Source organism: Callithrix jacchus, chromosome 8 (genome assembly GCF_049354715.1).
Source record: "Callithrix jacchus isolate 240 chromosome 8, calJac240_pri, whole genome shotgun sequence".
Lineage (NCBI taxonomy): Eukaryota > Metazoa > Chordata > Mammalia > Primates > Cebidae > Callithrix > Callithrix jacchus.
Genome location: NC_133509.1, coordinates 112,470,823 through 112,488,949, shown reverse-complemented (window position 1 = coordinate 112,488,949; position 18,127 = coordinate 112,470,823). Strand labels below are relative to the sequence as shown.

At 41.9% G+C, this 18,127-nt stretch overlaps 1 protein-coding gene across 1 annotated transcript in view; it reads left to right on the top strand.

Moving 5' to 3' along the window:
* SPTLC2 (serine palmitoyltransferase long chain base subunit 2) overlaps positions 1-17,023 on the top strand; it is a 113,062-nt gene extending 96,039 nt beyond the window's left edge. Inside the window, exons 10-12 of the mRNA XM_002754227.7 lie at positions 5,484-5,619; positions 9,651-9,780; positions 16,639-17,023. Coding sequence (XP_002754273.2) covers positions 5,484-5,619; positions 9,651-9,780; positions 16,639-16,758 — 386 coding nt within the window. The 3' untranslated portion in view covers positions 16,759-17,023. The remainder of the gene's footprint in view (positions 1-5,483; positions 5,620-9,650; positions 9,781-16,638) is intronic.
* Positions 17,024-18,127: the final 1,104 nt, after the last annotated feature.

The window sequence follows — 18,127 nt, the reverse complement described above, 5'->3', positions numbered from 1 at the left end:
GAGGTCAACTCCCTTCTCAGAGATCTTTACATAAGCCCTCTTTAGGAGGCCCTCATGCAGTCTTCATGCTGAGAAGGCATTTGTGGGACCAGAGCAGTATTCCCTGCTCTGCAACTGCCCCAAGATGTTCCCCGGTGTTACTGCACTCTCGGGTGATCTTTACCTTAGGCCTCCTGTTGCCGCTTGATTTCTAATTAACTGCACCAATAATATGGTTTAGTTCAGTGTATAAACTTAAGTGCACGGTGAGCCAATCAAGCTTATAATTATTTAGCTAGAATTAACATAGGTCTCCCCTTGGCCATCTTGACCCACAAGTTCCTTGGAATAAAAAGTATTTTTAAATTTTTTCTTAAGTGACAGAGTCTCATTATGTTACCCAGGCTGGAGTGCAGTGGCTGTTTACAGGTGCAATCATAGTTCACTACAGCCCTGAACTCCTGACTCAAGTGATCCTCCTACCTCAGCCGCCACAAGTAGGCAGAATCAACCACTGTGCCTGGCTTTCCTTTTTTAAAAATTGATCCATGATAATACTTAAAGGGGAAAAAATATAATAATAAAACTTAAGGGCTACCTATGATATTTTGATACATGCATACCGTATCAAAAACTCTGATCAAATCAGAATATTTAGGATATGCATCATCTCATTTATCATTTTTTTTTCCTTAGGAAGACCTCACCCGAAAACATTGATCATTTCTTTGTGCTGAGAACATTTCAGCTCGTCTAGCTATTTTGAAATACACAGTAAACTATTGTTAACTGTAGTAATCTTACTGTGCCATCAAACGCTATACCTCATTCCTCCTGTCTAACTATATGTTTGTACCCATTAACCAACCTCTCTTCAGTCCCCTTTCCCCCACCCTTCCCAGCATCTGGTAACCACTGTTCTACTCTCTACCTCCATGAGATCTACTTTTTTAGCTCCCACATGAGTCAGAACAGGTGATACATGTCTTTCCGTGCCTGGCTCATTTCACTCAACATCATGACCTTCAGTCCTATCCATGTTGTGCAAGTGACAGCATTTCATTCTTTTTATGGCTGGATAGTATTCCATTGTGTGTATCTGCCACATTTTCTTTATCCATTCATCTGCTGATACTTAGGGTGATTACATATCTTGGCTATTGTGAATAGTGCTGCAGGAAGCATAGCTGTATATATATCCGTTTGATAATACTGATTTCCTTTTGTTTGGATAAACAGCAGTAGTGGGATTGCTGGACTGCATGGTAGTTCCATTTTCAGTTTGAAAAAACTTTTTTTAAAAAAAACGGGCTAGTCGGCTGGGCACAGTGGCTCACGCCTGTAATCCCAGCACTTTGGGAGGCCGAGGCGGGCGGCCAATCATGAGGTCAAGAGATCAAGACCATCCTGGCCAACATGGTGAAACCCCTTCTCTACTAAAAATACAAAAAATTAGGCCAGACATGGTGGCTCACGCCTGTAATCCAAACACTTTGGAGGCCAAGGCGGGCAGATCACCTGAGGTCGGGAGTTCAAGACCAGCCTAACCAACATGGTAAAACCCCATCTTTAAAAAAATACAAATACAAAAATTAGCTGAGTGTGGTGGCGCACGCCTGTAGTCCCAGCTACTTGGGAGGCTAAGGCAGGAGAATTGCTTGAACTTGGAAGGCGGAGGTTGTAGTGAGCCAAGATCGCGCCACTGCACTCCAGCCTGGCGATGGAGCGAGACTCTGTCTCCAAAGAAAAAAAAACAGGCTAGTCAGTTTGTGATTAAATAGCTAAAAGATTTGTGATTTTTTTTTTTTTTTTTTTTTTGAGACGGAGTTTTCCTCTTGTTACCCAGGCTGGAGTGCAAAGGTGCGACCTTGGCTCACTGCAACCTCCGCCTCCTAGGTTCAGGCAATTCTCCTGCCTCAGCCTCCTGAGCTGGGATTACAGGTATGCACCACCATGCCCAGCTGAAGATTTGTGATTTTTTTAAAGTGGTGGCTAGGTATAATGGTGACTCACACCTGTAATCCCAGCACTCTGGGAGGTCAGGCGGGTAGATCACTTGAGCCCAGGACTTCCAGACCAGGCTGGGTAACAATGGTGAAACTTCATCTCTACAGAAAAAAATTAAAAATTAGCTGGGAATGATGATGCACACCTGTAGTCTTAGATACACAGGAGAATGAGGCAGAAGGATTCTTTAAGCCAGGAAGACAGAGGTTCTAGCCTGGGTGACATAGTGAGACCCTGTCTTAAAAAAAAAAAAAAAAAAAGGTGATAAGTTACAAAATGGTAAACTGGATGCAGAAAAAATTAATGTACACTAGACTAATATGCAAAAGCATTACTTAACTTTTTAGACCAACTTTAATGAGCTATCTTTCAAATATGATAAAATTCACCAGATTTAAGTATGTGTGGTAATTCCATGAGTTTTTGAGTTTTGACATGTATCTAGTCTTTTTTTTTTTTTTTTAAGACAAAGTCTTGCTCTGTCACCTAGACTGGAGTGCAGTGGCGTGGTGTTGGCTCACTATAACCTTCACTTCCCAGGTTCAAGCAGTTCTCCTGCCTCAGCTTCCCAAGTGGCTGGAATTACAGGTGCCCACCAACACGCCTGGCTAATATTTGTAATTTTAGTAGAGATGAGGTTTTCCCATGTTGGCCAGGCTGGTCTCAAACTCCTGACCACTGCCTTGACCTCCTAAAGTGTTGGGATTACAAGCATGAGCCACTGTGTCTGGTCCCATGTATCCAATCTTACAACCATGCCATGATCAAGGTTAGAATATTTTCCTTGTCCTGAAAGTTTCCTCCTGCCCCTTTGCTATATTAGTCCCCTTCCCATACTCCCTGACAACCATGAATCTGTTGTTATTACAGTATGTCTTTAGAATTTCATACAAATGAATTCATGCAGTGTGTGATCTCATGTCTGGCTTATTTCATTAAACATTATGCGTTGAGATTCATCAGCATTGTTGCCTTAGCAATTGTTTGTTCCTTTCTGTATATTTCCTTTCCCTCCTCGTTTCTTCTACCTTTTTGAACATAAAGATCATATGTATAGTGGCCTTTAACATCCTTATCTGCTAATACTCTGTTATTTCTAGTCTGTTATTATTGATTGACTTCTCCCCTGGTTGTACGTTTTATTTTCCTGTTTCTTTGAAGGCCTGGAATTTGTAAATTATATATTGGACATTGCGAATTTTACATTCCTAGGTTTTATATCTTGTTGTTTTCCTTTAGGTAATGTGGGACTTTGTTCTTGGAATCAGTCAGACAGATCCTTTTGAGACTTCATTTTAAGGTTAGGGTGGGTTTAGACCAATATTTAGTCTAGGGTTAATTTATCTCCACTACTAAGGTGATAGTAGTGGAGTCCCCTTCTGAAGACTCTATTAGATGACTCCAGATCTTACCATTTTGGTGGATAAAAATACAAACTATTCCCAGCTCCGTTGAGTGCAGGAATAGTTTGGCCTATTGCTTTCTGGTAGATCTTTCCCCAGCCTCTGCTAGTTTCTTTTCATGTATATACAAATCAGTACACTTCCCAAATTTCAAAAGGACCCCTCTGCAGATCCCTAAATCTCTCTCATCTCATCCTCTTCTCTCCCGTACACTGCCCAACAAATTCTAGCTCCCGCAGCCTCCCCATCTCTGATCTCAACTGGCAATTCTCCAATCCAACCTCAGATGTCCTCAGCTGGCAAGACTGGACCCTCCTTCCCTGTGCAGCAACCTGGGGCCCGTGTTCAGGCAGCATAGTCTGGCACCGCCTGTGGTTCAGTGTCTAAAAGTCATTGTTTATGTACTTTGTCCAGTTTCCTATTGTTTACAGAAGGAAGGTAAATCCAGCCTCTGGTACTGCATGGCTGGAAGAAGTCTCATCTTCTAGATGTAAATTAAACATACATTGATATTTCTAGGGGGAAATTAGGGTACTTGGCTCATCAGTTCCCAGCATACTTAAATATAACACACTTTAATGTTTGCTTTCTTCTTTGTAACGTAACTTAAATGGTGAAATAACTTAAATGATGCTCTTCAGTGTTTATACTAATTAGGCTAATCTAAGCTTGTTTTTCTCTGATCAACTTCAAATTATCTACATAAAGAGTATTAATTTTGACTTATTTGTGGCCAGCTTATCTAGAGTAGCTTCCTGTGAATGATGGATATGTGAGTATTCTAATTCTTAGGACATTTGTTAGCCATCTGTATGTCTGATTGGTTAATGTGTCATAAGAACTTATGTCATATGTATCATGTTTGGACTTTTAAAAATATGAACTTGTTGATTTTATAATCTATGTGAAAATTACTGCAACCTTTTTTATTCATGAGTGTTTATGATTGTGAGAAGATTATAAAATTGTTCTTAGTCCTTTACAAGCTGATCATTTGAATTTATTTCGTTGTTCTGTATAACAGAACAGTTGTTTGGATATCTTTTCAAAGATTGACCTACCATAATGTCAAAACCTGCCCAAATATTTAGTCAGTCAGCAAATAAATAAATGTGTGTTTTAATCTATTTGTGTTTTAAGGAAGATGAGTACAGTAGGATTAAAGATACGATTTTATACTGTTACAGATATGCTACTGCTCCCTGGTAAGAGTTTTAATGAAACAGGCCAGGCACAGTGGCTCACATCTGTAATCCTAGCACTTTAGGAAGCTGAGGTGGGCAGATCACTTGAGGTCAGGAGTTCAAGACCAGCTTGGCCAACAGGGCAAAACCCCATCTTCACTAAAAATAATAAATTACCGAGCATGGTGGTACGCACCTGTAACCCCAGCTATTCAGGAGGCTGAGACAGGAGAATTGCTTGAACCCAGGAAGCAGAGGTTGCAGTGAGCCAAGATTGTACCATTGCACTCCAGCCTGGGTGACAGAGCAAGACATCATCTGAAAAGAAAAAGAAAAAACTAAAGAATTTTAAAGAAACAACATAAAATGAAACTTACAGATGAAAATTTGAGGGTCTAAATGGCTTCATCTCTGGTGTTAAATGTAAAATTTCTTTGCAGCACAGTTACTTGGAATGAATCTTAAAGTTAGGAGACATAAATTCTGGTTGCAGCTGTGGCACTTGCTACCCTAGTGTGTCACACACTGTTGTGCAACTGTTGGCATGTCACCACCTTGGTGAGAGTCTCCTGACCTATAATATGAAGGTAATCATAAATATCCTACCTACTATTAAGAGATGTGTGGAGTGCTCAGTGAGGGGGTATGGCTGAAATTCTTTGAGGATGCTAATACGCTGTTAAACGTTTTTTGCATTATTATAACTTCTGCTATTAAGAGGTAGAATGACAGAATACAAAATAAGACGTTTATTTACATTGATATTCCATACAGTTTACTGTGCAAAATATTTTATGGTGGAATGCAAGCAATGAAACAGAACTGATTAGAATGGAGATAGAGGAGACTGCTGCCTTTTTTTCATTTCTTTTTTCTTATTATTTTTTTATCTCTCCCCATGACTTTCCAGGTAAAGAGTGTGTACAACAGTTAGCTGAAAACACCAGGTATTTCAGGAGACGCCTGAAAGAGATGGGCTTCATCATCTATGGAAATGAGGACTCTCCAGTAGTGCCTTTGATGCTCTACATGCCTGCCAAAATTGGGTACGTTTGGTTGCAGATCACAGACTAGAATGTCTTTATACCTAAGGTATCTGTGATGTGAGACTAGGGCTTATGTATTTTGTAGGGAAAATGGTGTTGTCCTTATTGTGTTAACCTTCATTTGGTACATATGCCATAGATCAAATAGCAGATTTCAAATTGTAAAGTATATTAATTTGTTATTCTTTCATTAAACAAACGTTTGAGTTTCATGTACTTCTAAGGGCCTAGGCTAGATCAGTGAATAAAATACAAACATCTCTGTCCTGTGGAGTTTAGTAGGGCAAGAGTCAGACAAACATAATAAACAAATGAACTGTGTACTATGTTAGAAGGTGTCAAGCATTCCAGAAAAAAATAGAGCAGGACCGGCCGGCGTGGTGGCTCACGGCTGTAATCCCAACACTTTGGGAGGCCGAGGTGGGTGGATCACCTGAGGTCGGGAGTTTGAGACCAGCCTGACCAACATGGAAAAACCCCAACTCTACTGAAAATACAAAATTAGCCGGGCGTGATGGCACATGCCTGTAATCCCAGCTACTTGGAAGGCTGAGGCAGGAGAATCACTTGAACCCGGAAGGCTGAGGTTGCAGTGAGCCAAGGTCGTGCCATTGAACTCCAGCCTGGGCAACAAGAGCGAAGCTCTGTCTCAAAAAATTTATATCAATAAATATAAAGAAATAGAGCAAGACCTATATGGGGAGTTGAGAGTGCCCTGTGGGTGGGCAGATGAACTTTTAAATAGGATGGTCAGGGTAAGCCTCCTTGGGAAGGAAAATGACATCTGAGTAAAGATTTGAAGGAGAAGAGAGTTAGCCTTTGGAGAAAGAAGCATCTGTGCAGAGGTCACATTGCAGGAGCGAGTTTGCTTAGCTAACGGAAGAGTAGCAAAGAGTTCCCTGGAATTGGAGCGGGGGCGCGGTGGCTCAAGCCTGTAATCCCAGCACTTTGGGAGGCCGAGGCAGGCGGATCACCAAGTCAAGAGATTGAGACCATCCTGGTCAACATGGTGAAACCCCGTCTCTGCTAAAAATACAAAAATTAGCTGGGCATGGTGGTGTGCACCTGTAATCCCAGCTACTCGGGAGGCTGAGGCAGGAGAATTGCTTGAACCCATGAGGCGGAGGTTGCAGTGAGCAGAGATTGTGCCACTGGACTCCAGCTTGGCGCCTGGCAACAGAGTGAGACTGTCTCAAAAAAAAAAAGAAAAAAAAAAGGTCCCTGGAGTTGGAGCACAGTGCCCCAGCAGAAGCAGTGGGCCATGAGGTTAGAGAAGTTATAGCAGAGTGTGTTACTGGATATTTACCAGGTTTGCAGATTATACCAGCTTCTTTGGTTTGTACAAGGCTTACATAATGGAAAGTGTGCCCTAGCTTTCAATGTATTTGAGAAGTCCAGATGTATAATGAAACCAAAAGACATTTGAAAAGCAAATGAACACTAATTATACTGAACAAATTTTATTATATGCAAAATAGCACTGCAGATGTAGAATAAAGGAGTGATCTGCTTAATATAGGCTCAATAAGAAAGGCACATCTTGTTGGATGGGTGAGTTTTGAGTTGGATCTTAAAGCCTTTCTCCAGTTTGATTGAGCTCATTGAAGGAGCAATTTTTTTTAAATTTTTGAGTTCCCGGTGTCCACCACAGTCTCTGACACTCAGGTAAATGTTTATTGAAATGAATATGGGAGAGGCAATTAAATCAGGGATCCTGGAAGTAATGTGATTCAAAGAGAATGAGGGAAATCAGGAAAATGTGCTCACTAGGAGAAAAAGAATTTGGGTTTCAACATGAAGTCATAAGGGCAATGGTATTATGGCTTCAGAGGGAATGGGGAAGGATCTTCTTCATTCTTATTTAAGTGGAATTATCATAAACAAATATGAAGAGGTATCAGATCCAAAGGACTCAGTCTAGAGCTCTCTCTTTAAAGAAGGCTGTGTCTCCTCTATTCTACATAGGTGCAACTGACTGTGTACATTATAATTAAGAAAGATTTAGAGAAAGTGAAGAAGAATTGGAATAAGGCACTAGACAGTTTGGGAGCATGTACTGAAGATGCAGGGCAGTCAGGTTCATGCTGACACAAAAGAGCAATGTTGAGGAAGATGCACTGGTACTAGAGAAAGTGGGAAAAGGCTGAAAAGACTAGCATTGCAGGATTATTTTTTTTTTTTTGAAACTGAGTCTCACTGTATTCCCCAGACTGGAGTGCAATGGCATGATCTTGGCTCACTGCAGCCTCTGCCTCCTGGGTTCAAGCAATTCTTGTGCTTCAGCCTCCCTGAAGTAGCTGGGATTACAGGCACCCACCAGCACACCTGGCTAATCTTTGTATTTTTAGTGGAGATGGGGTTTCACCATGTTGGCCAGGCTGGTCTCCAACTCCTGACCTCAAGTAATCTGCCCGCCTCGGCCTCCCAAAGTGCTGGAATTGATTACAGGCGAGAGCCACTGCGCCTGGACAAATTTTTTTATTATAGACAAATGCTGTAAACAGCTTAAAGGAAAAGTTAAAACATAAGGGAGGTCAACAAGAGGAAAAGACAGAGAACAACATAATTCAGTAAATAAAAGTTAGAATGTGTTATTTAGACAAGATACAGATGTGGAGTAAAGCCACAGGCCTCCAGTTTGGGTTAGGGTAGGGGTGCAGGGATTATTAAACACAAATTGTGTGGTCTGAGTAATCAGCTGAAGCCAGCAGGTGAACTGGCCTGACAGACACCAAAGGAAGCCCTGAATTCTGAAGCAGTGTTGTTCCCAAGACAACCAAAGAAATGGGTGATCTGGAGAGCTCATGTCAGCCAGCCTTACTCTGCTAGCAGAAAAGATGTGCCATGTTACAGCAGATCCCCCACAGCTGCAGAATATTCAGAATTTGTTAAACTGCCAAGCTTAGCATTTCAAGGACCAGGTTTTAATTAAGTACACATTCATTTTGAAGCCTCTGAACCACTATTACACATCAGGGACTTTTTTTTTTTTTTTTTTTTTAAAGACAGAGTCTTGCTTTGTTGCTCAGGCTGAAGTGTAGTGGTGTGATCTTGGCTCACTTCAGTTTCTGCCTCCCGGCTTGAAGAGATTCTCATGCCTGAGCCTCCAGAGTAGCTGAGACTACAGGTGCATGCCACCACACCCAGTTAATTGTTTTTGTATTTTTGTTAGAGACCGGATTTTGCCTTGTTGCCCAGGCTGGTCTCAAACTGGTGAGCTCAAGTGATCCAGCCACCTCAGCCTCCCAAAGTGCTAAGATTACAGGTGTGATCTGCCTGTATCATGTATCCTCAGGGATACTTTTTTTTTTTTTTTGAGACGGAGTTTCGCTGTTGTTACCCAGACTGGAATACAATGGCGCGATCTCAGCTCACCACAACCTCCGCCTTCTGGGTTCAAGCAATTCTCCTGCCTCAGCCTCCCAAGTAGCTGGGACTGCAGGCGCTTGCCACCATGCCCTGCTAATTATTTTGTATTTTTAGTAGAGACAGGGTTTCACCTCGTTGACCAGGATGGTCTCGATCTCTTAACCTCATGATCCACCCGCCTCAGCCTCCCAAGTGCTGGGATTATAGGTGTGAGCCACCGCCCGGCCAGGGATACTTTTTAAGGCTATACTTATAAGTCTTCTTACGTAAATCCTATTGAACTTGATCTCTATTATTTCAGTTTTGTGAAGGACACCATATAGGAGAAGGCTGCCTTAGGATTGACTTCAAAAGTATTTGTGAGCTGTCAATTTTAACTTTAAAAGAAGTTAAAGAAGGCCAGGTGCGGTGGCTCACGCCTGTAATCCCAGCACTTTGGGAAGCCGAGCTGGGTGGATCACAAGGTCAGGAGTTTGAGACCAGCCTGACATGGTAAAACCTCGTCTCTAAAAAAAAAAAAAAGAACAAGTTAAAGGAAACTCCTCCAGAAGTCCTCCAATGCCTGCATCACAAAGAGTTTAAATCATTGAGGTCAGCAAGTCTTCTCTAATGAGTGCTTTCTTACCCTTCCTGGTTTCTGTTCCTTGTTTTCCCCTTTACAGCGCCTTTGGACGGGAGATGCTGAAGCGGAACATCGGTGTCGTTGTGGTGGGATTTCCTGCTACCCCGATTATTGAGTCCAGAGCCAGGTTCTGCCTGTCAGCAGCTCATACCAAAGAAATACTTGATACTGTAAGATGGCACTTTCACCTTGATATAAATATGCCTTTCATTAAAAGGGTCTGAATATTAGATGACATTCATAATATATTGGTCCTGATGTTCTTTGAGCACCTAAGATGTTTACTAGTAAGACAGAGGAGGTGACACTGCTACCGAAAGCATTGGCATTTACAAATAAACTGTCACCCACCACACCCAGCATCATCAGAGCTCTGGAGAGTTTTCCAGTTTGATCTTGCTCCATTGTCTCCCCTCACTTTGGACTCTACAATTCTCTTTCTACTGTAGCTATGTCTACTCTAAGCTTTCTTGTATGTTGTTCTGTCTGAAATTTTCTCTCTTGAGCCTTCTTTCCCCTCTGCCTGGCTGACTGCCACTCATTCTTCACATCTCCACTTAAAGGAAAATTGCTCAGGGGCACCCCCATACCTTCTTGCTCTGTGTTCCCTTGGAATCCTGAAATTTTCCCTTACTAAACTCTTTACACCTGGAATTATTCGGTCTTCTCCATTAGATAAATATTGAGGATAGGAACAAGTCTGTTTTACTCTTTCTGTATCCCAGCACCCACCACACTGCCAGGCATCTAGTTGAGGATCATTATTACTAAACATAATTATTTATGATCTCAATATATTCTCATCTCTGTGTATTCTCCTAGTATGTTATTGCTTCAAATCTAAGATTTCAGACTTAAATCAGTATTGCTCTCTGGGAGTTTATAAAGCTTTAGAACATGACATTTGCATAAAATTAGTTGCTAGAAATATCCATTAATGAGTTAGAGAGCTACTAATCTTAAAGAACATTATGAGTGCTTCTTTATAAAGGTTCATTATCACAATTTGATTGACATTTTATATTCCTGAATAGCTGAAGACTTGTAACTTCTCTGTTTCCATACAGCAAATTTTCTAGGAGTGTGAGTGTATTCCCTTTTAAAAAACAAAATTGGAGTAAGAACACTTAACATGAGATCTGTCCTCTTAACAATTTTTTCCGTGTATAATACAGTATTGTTAACTACAGGCACAGTGATGTGAGTGTATTCTTAATCATATTCTGACATCCAGTTAGATTCAGTTTTTGGATACTGTATCTTTCCTTCTTTATTTTGATTATGCCTGTCAGATTTGTTTCAATAGATTTTTCTAATTTCTCAGAAATTTTACTGGAAATTTCTGCAATTATTTTTTTTAACCTAGAGATTTCAGCTTTTCTTTCCCTTCTGCTCTATTGATGTTTTAAGAGGTTCTTTTCTCATGTTCACCTATTAACTCAGAGTTTCAACATGCCTTTAAAAAAAAGTCTGAGCCAGGCGTGGTGGCTCACGCCTGTAATCCTAGCACTTTGGGAGGCTGAGGTGGGTGGATCACCTGAGGTCAAATAAAAATTTTAAAAAGTCTACATGGGCCGGGCGCGGTGGCTCAAGCCTGTAATCCCAGCACTTTGGGAGACCGAGGCGGGTGGATCACGAGGTCAAGAGATGGAGACCATCCTGGTCAACATGGTGAAACCCCGCCTCTACTAAAAATACAAAAAATTAGCTGGGTATGATGGCGCGTGCCTGTAATCCCAGCTACTCAGGAGGCTGAGGCGGGAGAATTGCCTGAACCCAGGAGGCGGAGGTTGCAGTGAGCCGAGATCGCGCCATTGCACTCCAGCCTGGGTAACGAGCGAAACTCCGCCTCAAAAAAAAATGTCTACATAACTATAAGCAATGTCTATGGCAATAACCTGTGCTTTCTGACAACAACTTTGACTCATGAGAACTGTACACATTCATGAAAGAATTTAGATGTAACCAGGATATCTCCTTAGGATATCCTAAGGAAATTTTTGTTGCCAACAAATATATTTGCCAATTGAGAGTTCTAATTCTTTTTATAAGATTTGCTTGAGGGATTGTTGGGCTTTGCCTCCCATTTAGTTTATTATTATTATTATTATTATTATTTTTTATTTTTGAGACGGAGTTTTGCTCTTGTTACCCAGGCTGGAGTGCAATGGCGCGATCTTGGCTCACCACCACCTCCGCCTCCTGGGTTCAGGCAATTTTCCCGCCTCAGCCTCCTAAGTAGCTGAGATTACAGGCACGCGCCGCCACGCCCAGCTAATTTTTTGTATTTTTAGTAGAGACGGGGTTTCACCATGTTGACCAGGATGGTCTCGATCTCTTGACCTCGTGATCCACCCGCCTCGGCCTCCCAAAGTGCTGGGATTACAGGCGTGAGCCACTGCGCCCGGCCCCATTTATTTTTTAAAGCATAAAGTGCCTTTTTTGAAACCATGGATTTGTTAAAGTCATTTTGTCTTATGATGTTTTATGGAACTAATCATAAACTAAACTTTTATGAGATACAAAGTAATTTTCATTTATTAATGGGCCCCATGACATGATTCTGTAGTGCTATGAAATATATATATATATATACACACACACACACACACACACACACACATATCCCACATGTACACAGATGGCTAGAGCTAATAAATGAATTCAGCAGAGTTGCAGGGTAAGAGATCAGCACACGGAAGATTAGTGATTTTATACATCAGCAATGAACAAATGAAAAGAAAATTAAGAAAATTTATTTTACAGTAACACTCAAAAGCTTAAGAAAGCCTCCACCCCCCCAAAAAAAAGCCTTTCCCTTGTTCACTGGCTAATTTACATGTATACTGTTATATTTAGATGTATATACTGAAAACTATAAAACTTTGCTGAAAGACATTAAAGGAAGACTTCAAGAAATGGAATGACATCCTGTGTTCATGGATTGGAAGATTTAATATTGTTAAGATGGCAGTATAGCAACCTACAGATCCAGTGTTCTGCGTTTCTCAGAAAAAAATGGATTGGGAGACCCTAAGCCACTGGCCCTTTTTTGCAGAAATTGAAAGGCTGATCCTCAAATTTATATGGATCTGGCAGGGGCCCCAAACAGCTAAATTAATGTTGAAAAGTAAAAGCAAAGTTGGAAGACTTACACTTCTTAATTTTAAAACAAAGCTATTTACTACAAAGGTACAGTAATTACAGCAATGGAGTACTTGCATAAGTATAGATATATAGACCAGTGAAGTAGAATTGAGAGTTCAGAAATAAAGTACAGGCATCTATGGCCAACTTGTTTTCAACAAGGAAGCCAAGACCAGTCAATGAGAAAAGAATATTCTCTTTGACAAATGGTACTAGGTCAGCTGGATGCTGAAGAAAGAAGTTTTGACCCTACAGCATGGATAAACGTTGAAAACACTAGGCTAAGTGAAAGAAGTCAAATACAAAGGCCAATAGACACTTACTATTCTATTTCTAAGAAATGTCTGGAACATTAGCTGGGCGTGGTGGTGCATGCCTGTAATCCCAGCTACTCAGGAGGCTGAGGCAGGAGAATTACTTGATCCTGGGAGGCAGAGGTTGCAGTGAGCCAAGATGGCACCACTGCACTCCAGCCTGGCACCTGGCACCTGGTGACAGAGCAAGACTGTCTCAAAAAAAAAGAAAAAAGAAATGTCCAGAACAAGCAAATTCATAGGGTCAAAAAATAGATTGGTTGCAGCCAGCCTGAGAGGAGGGAGGAATGAGGATTGATACAATGAGCATAGGGTTGCCTTTTAGGTTGATAAAAATACTCTAAAGCTAGGTAATGATGAAAGTTGCACAACTTTGTGAACATACTTAGAAGCAATGAATTACATACCTTACAAGTGAATTTTGGGCCAGGCACAGTGGCTCACACTTGTAATCCCCCTGCCAACACAGTGACACCCCATTTCTACTAAGAATACAAAAATTAGCCAGGCTTGGTGGCAGGCACCTGTAATCCCACATACTCAGGAGGCCGAAGCAGAATTGCTTGAACCTGAGAGGCGGAGGTTGCACTGAAATGACATCGTGCCACTGAATTCCAAGCCTGGGCGACAGAGCTAGACTCCATCTCAAAAAAGAAAACAAAAAGCGAATTTTGTTTAATGTGAATTGTGTCAAAGCTGTACTTTTGTTATTTTTTAAAATGGACTTGAAGTGCAAGGATATTGGCTCCGGGGAGTGGCAGGATGACCGTATTAGAGGATTCGGTTATTCAGCCCTATAACAAATACATGTTTTTCTCCTAGGAACCCACTTTACCTGTGATCTAGAGGTTCCACATGGACTATTTTTTAATAAATAGTGATGCATATACTGGCTCCCTGTCTCTAACATACCCAAATACCCTACACAAGAGTCAGCTCTCATTAGAATGTTATCTTCTATGCACATGACACTGATTTGTGTGAAATACTTGGTGTGGGATCAGAGGAAATCTTGTAGTCTAGATCCCCTTGGGCTACTGAGGACTTTTTTTTTCTATCTAATGATTACTTTTTTACATTGATGAAGAAATTCTAGATTCTTCTGAAGTCAGAGTTCATAAATGCCCATTCCTTTGTGATCTTAGTCACGTGGACTTTCGTCTTACTATGTTTTTGAGGCAGGGTCTCACTTTGTCACCTAGGTTGAAGTACAGTGGCATGATCTTGGCTCACTGCAGCCTCCACCTCCTGGCCTCCAGATCTTCCCAACTCAGCCTGCAGAGTAGCTGAGACTATGCCTGGCAAATTTTTTTTTTTAAGAGATGGGGGTCTAGCTGTGTTGCCGAGGCTGGTCTCAAACTCCTGGACTCAAGCTATGCCAACTTTGGCCTCCCAAAGTGCTATGATTACAGACTTGGGCCACCATGTTCAGCCTTGACTTTTGTCTTAAATTAATAAATCTTATCTTAGAGGTCAGGGTTATAAATGATCGATGGGTTCTCCCAGCTTTAATTTATATTTAAATTGTTTCCATTTGGAGCTTTCACTTACCCCTCGTCTCAGAGGAACCACTGTTGTGATAGTGCATTGGCTGGACACAGTAGCTCACACCTGTAATCCCAGCACTTTGGGAGGCCAAGGCAGGTGGATCACGAGGTTAGGAGTTCAAGACCAGCCTGGCCAATATAGTGAAACCCTGTCTCTAATAAAACCATAAAAATTAGCCGGGCAGATGGCACATGCCTGTAGTCGCAGCTGCTGGGGAGGCTGAGGCAGGAGAATTGCCTGAACCTGGGAGGTAGAGGTTGCAGGGAGCTGAGATCTCACCATTGCACTCCCACCTAAGAAACAGAGCAAGACTCCATCTCACAGAAAAAAAAAAAGCTGAACTTCAATGCACTATCTTTTTTTTTTTGAGTTGGAATCTAGCTCTGTTGTCCAGGCTAGAGTGCAGTGGCACGATCTTGGCTCACCACCACCTCCACCTCCCGGATTCGAGCAATTCTCCTGCCTCAGCCTCCTGAGTAGCTGGGACTACAGGCGCATGCCACTATGCCCGGCTAATTTTTTTTTATTTTTAGTAGTAGTAGTAAAGATGAGGTTTCATGGTGTTAGCCAGGATGATCTCAATCTTCTGACCTCATGATCTGCCCACCTCGGCCTCCCAAAGTGCTGGGATTATAGGCATGAGCCACCACACTTGGCCTGAAATTCAGCTCTTATTTGCTTTTTATATTTTTCACATTTTGAAGTCAAGAATATTTTTTCTTATGTTAGATTATGTCAGGAATAGTCGGTGAGTTTGTTTTCTCCAAACACTGATTTTTTTTTTTAATTAAGTTTAAGACACCAGTTGTGCTGGCTCACACCTGTAATCCTAGCACTTGGAAGGCAGAAGTGAGTGGATTTCTTGATGCCAGAAGTTGGAGACCAGGAGTTCAAGACTAGCCTGGCCAACATGGCAAAACCCAGTCTCTACAAAAATTAGCTGAGCATGGTAGTATGAGACTGTAGTCCCAGCTACTTAGGAGGCTGAGGCAGAGAATCTCTTGAACCCAGGAGGCTGAGGTTGCAGTGAGCTGAGATGGCACCACTGCATTCTAGCATGGGAGACAGAGCAAGACTCTGTCTCAAAAAAAAAAAAAAAAATTGGCCAGGCTTGTTGGCTCATGCCTATAATCCCAGTACCTTGGGAGGCCAAGGTGGTGAATCACTTGAGGTTGGAAATTCGAGACCAGCCTGGCCAACTTGGTGAAATGCCATCTCTACTAAAAATACAAAAATTAGCCAGGTGTGGTGGCAGGCACCTGTAATCTCAGCTACTTGGGAGGCTGAGGTAGGACAATCACTTGAACCTGGGAGGCAGAGATTGCAGTGAGCTGGGATGGCACCACAGCACTCCAGCCTAAGTGACAGAGCGAGACTTCATCTCAAAAAGGGAGAGATGACAAATTGTAGTCAGTTTTGTGAGTTCAGAGTACATATAACTTTTTCTACCAAGTATATCATACTTTGAATTACAGCCTTTATTCTGTATACCTGGCTATTCACAACCCATTATTCACGGTGAGCTTGAAGGCCTTGTTTAAAAAGTAGTTCAGCTGGGCACGGTGGCTCACTCCTGTAATCCCAACACTTTGGGAGGCTGAGGCAGTGGATCATGAAGTCAGGAGTTTGAAACCAGCCTGGCCAACATGGTGAAACCCCGTCTCTACTAAAGATAAAAAAAATCAGTTGTGGGTTGTGTCGCACACCTATAATCCCAGCTACTTGGGAGGCTAAGGCAGGAGAATCGTTTGAACACAGGAGGCAGAGGTTGCAGTGAGCCAGGAACACGCCATTGCACTCCAGCCTGGGCAGCAGCGCGAGACTCCATCTCAAAAAAAAAAAAAAAAAAAGAATAAGCAGCTCTTCCCACAGCTGTATTGTAGTCTGATCTTGTAAATCCAGTAGACATAAGTCCTGCCACAAGGTAATCTTGCCATGATAGTTTTATTAAAGTAAAACACGAGGCATGCTGCATCCTCCTGGCTCTGACATACCTCTACTGTGTTGTGTATATTTCAGGCTTTAAAGGAGATAGATGAAGTTGGGGACCTATTGCAGCTGAAGTATTCCCGTCATCGGCTGGTGCCTCTACTGGACAGGCCCTTTGATGAGACGACCTATGAAGAAACAGAAGACTGAGCCTTTCTGGTGCTCCCTCAGAGGAATTCTCCCTCACCCAGGACAGCGTGTGGCCTTTGTGAGCCGGTTCCAGGAACCACACTTCTGTGGCCATCTCATGTGAAAGACATTTCCTCAACTACTGAAGGTGGCCATCTCTACTCTAAATGACATTTTGTAAATAGTAAAAACTGCTTCAAATCCTTCCTTTGCTAAATCTCACCTTTAAAAACAAAGGTGACTCACTTTGCTTTTTGGTCCATTAAAAAAACATTTTATTTTATAATCATTCTACTTGTGAAATCACACTGACCCTAGCCTGTCTCTGGCCAACCACACAGGCCAGGCCATTCCCCTCTCCCAGCACCTCACGAACTCGGGCCCATCAAGAGCTACTGCTGGCTCTGGCTCCACAGCCTGGAGACTTACCTGGCCCTCCTCCCTAGGGAGCAAGTGCCTTCCACTTACTTCCCATCCAGGTCTCAGAGGTGGCCAACCTTGGAATCTTTCTTTAACCATTCACGTAATCAACTGAAGTATTCACCCTTTAATCTTAAGTTTAGTCTTTTAAGAAAACAGTAAACGATGACTGCTGAAAGTCTTATTGTGTAACCTCCCAAGGGTTTGGTCTTACTCCATTTTGTTCTGGTCACCAGATGATTTCTTCCTTTACCATCAAATATTTATTCATAATGGTCACAGTCAGAGGATATGCCCAAATTCTGGTTTTTCCCAAGCTCTAACCGTAACACATCCCACCCCCTTTTTAAAGCACTTACTGTTGTCAGAGCACCATATTCCACCCTGGTGAGAAGGCCCCTCTCACATCTGAGTGTTGGGTACAAAGCTACTCCATAGAATGATGTGCACTCCTGATGGGTGAGGGGCAGGGGCAGTGTGGGAGGAATTGGTTACTCCTTGCAGTCTGTGGCTTGCATTCCTTACTGCTTTCTATACGTTTCAAAATTATGACAGCCTCTGGCTGGGTCTGGGTCCAGATTAGGATTTAAACTGATAAAGGAAAATGTTGGTAAATCCTCTGCTCAGAAATCATTTATCATGTTCTATTTAAGGATTTGATTTATTTATTGAGGGCTTTTAGAAGCTAACCCCCTTAAGTATTACTCTTCTGAATGCTAGTTCTCTTTTATTCTTGATGCCCTAAGACAACTGAATCTGGCATCTGGGGCTAGGGTCTGCCAGTCTGTACATTTTTTTTCTTCTTTTCTGAGAAATTCTGAACACATAGATCTCTTTCCTAAACTGACATTTTCTATTTTGACTGTTTTCATACTATAACCAGGTAAAGGGACTTCTTTCAGAGAGCTTTATACTGCCTGACCAAAGAACAAATCTGAAAATCAGCATTTTAAAGTTGTTTTTTTTTTTT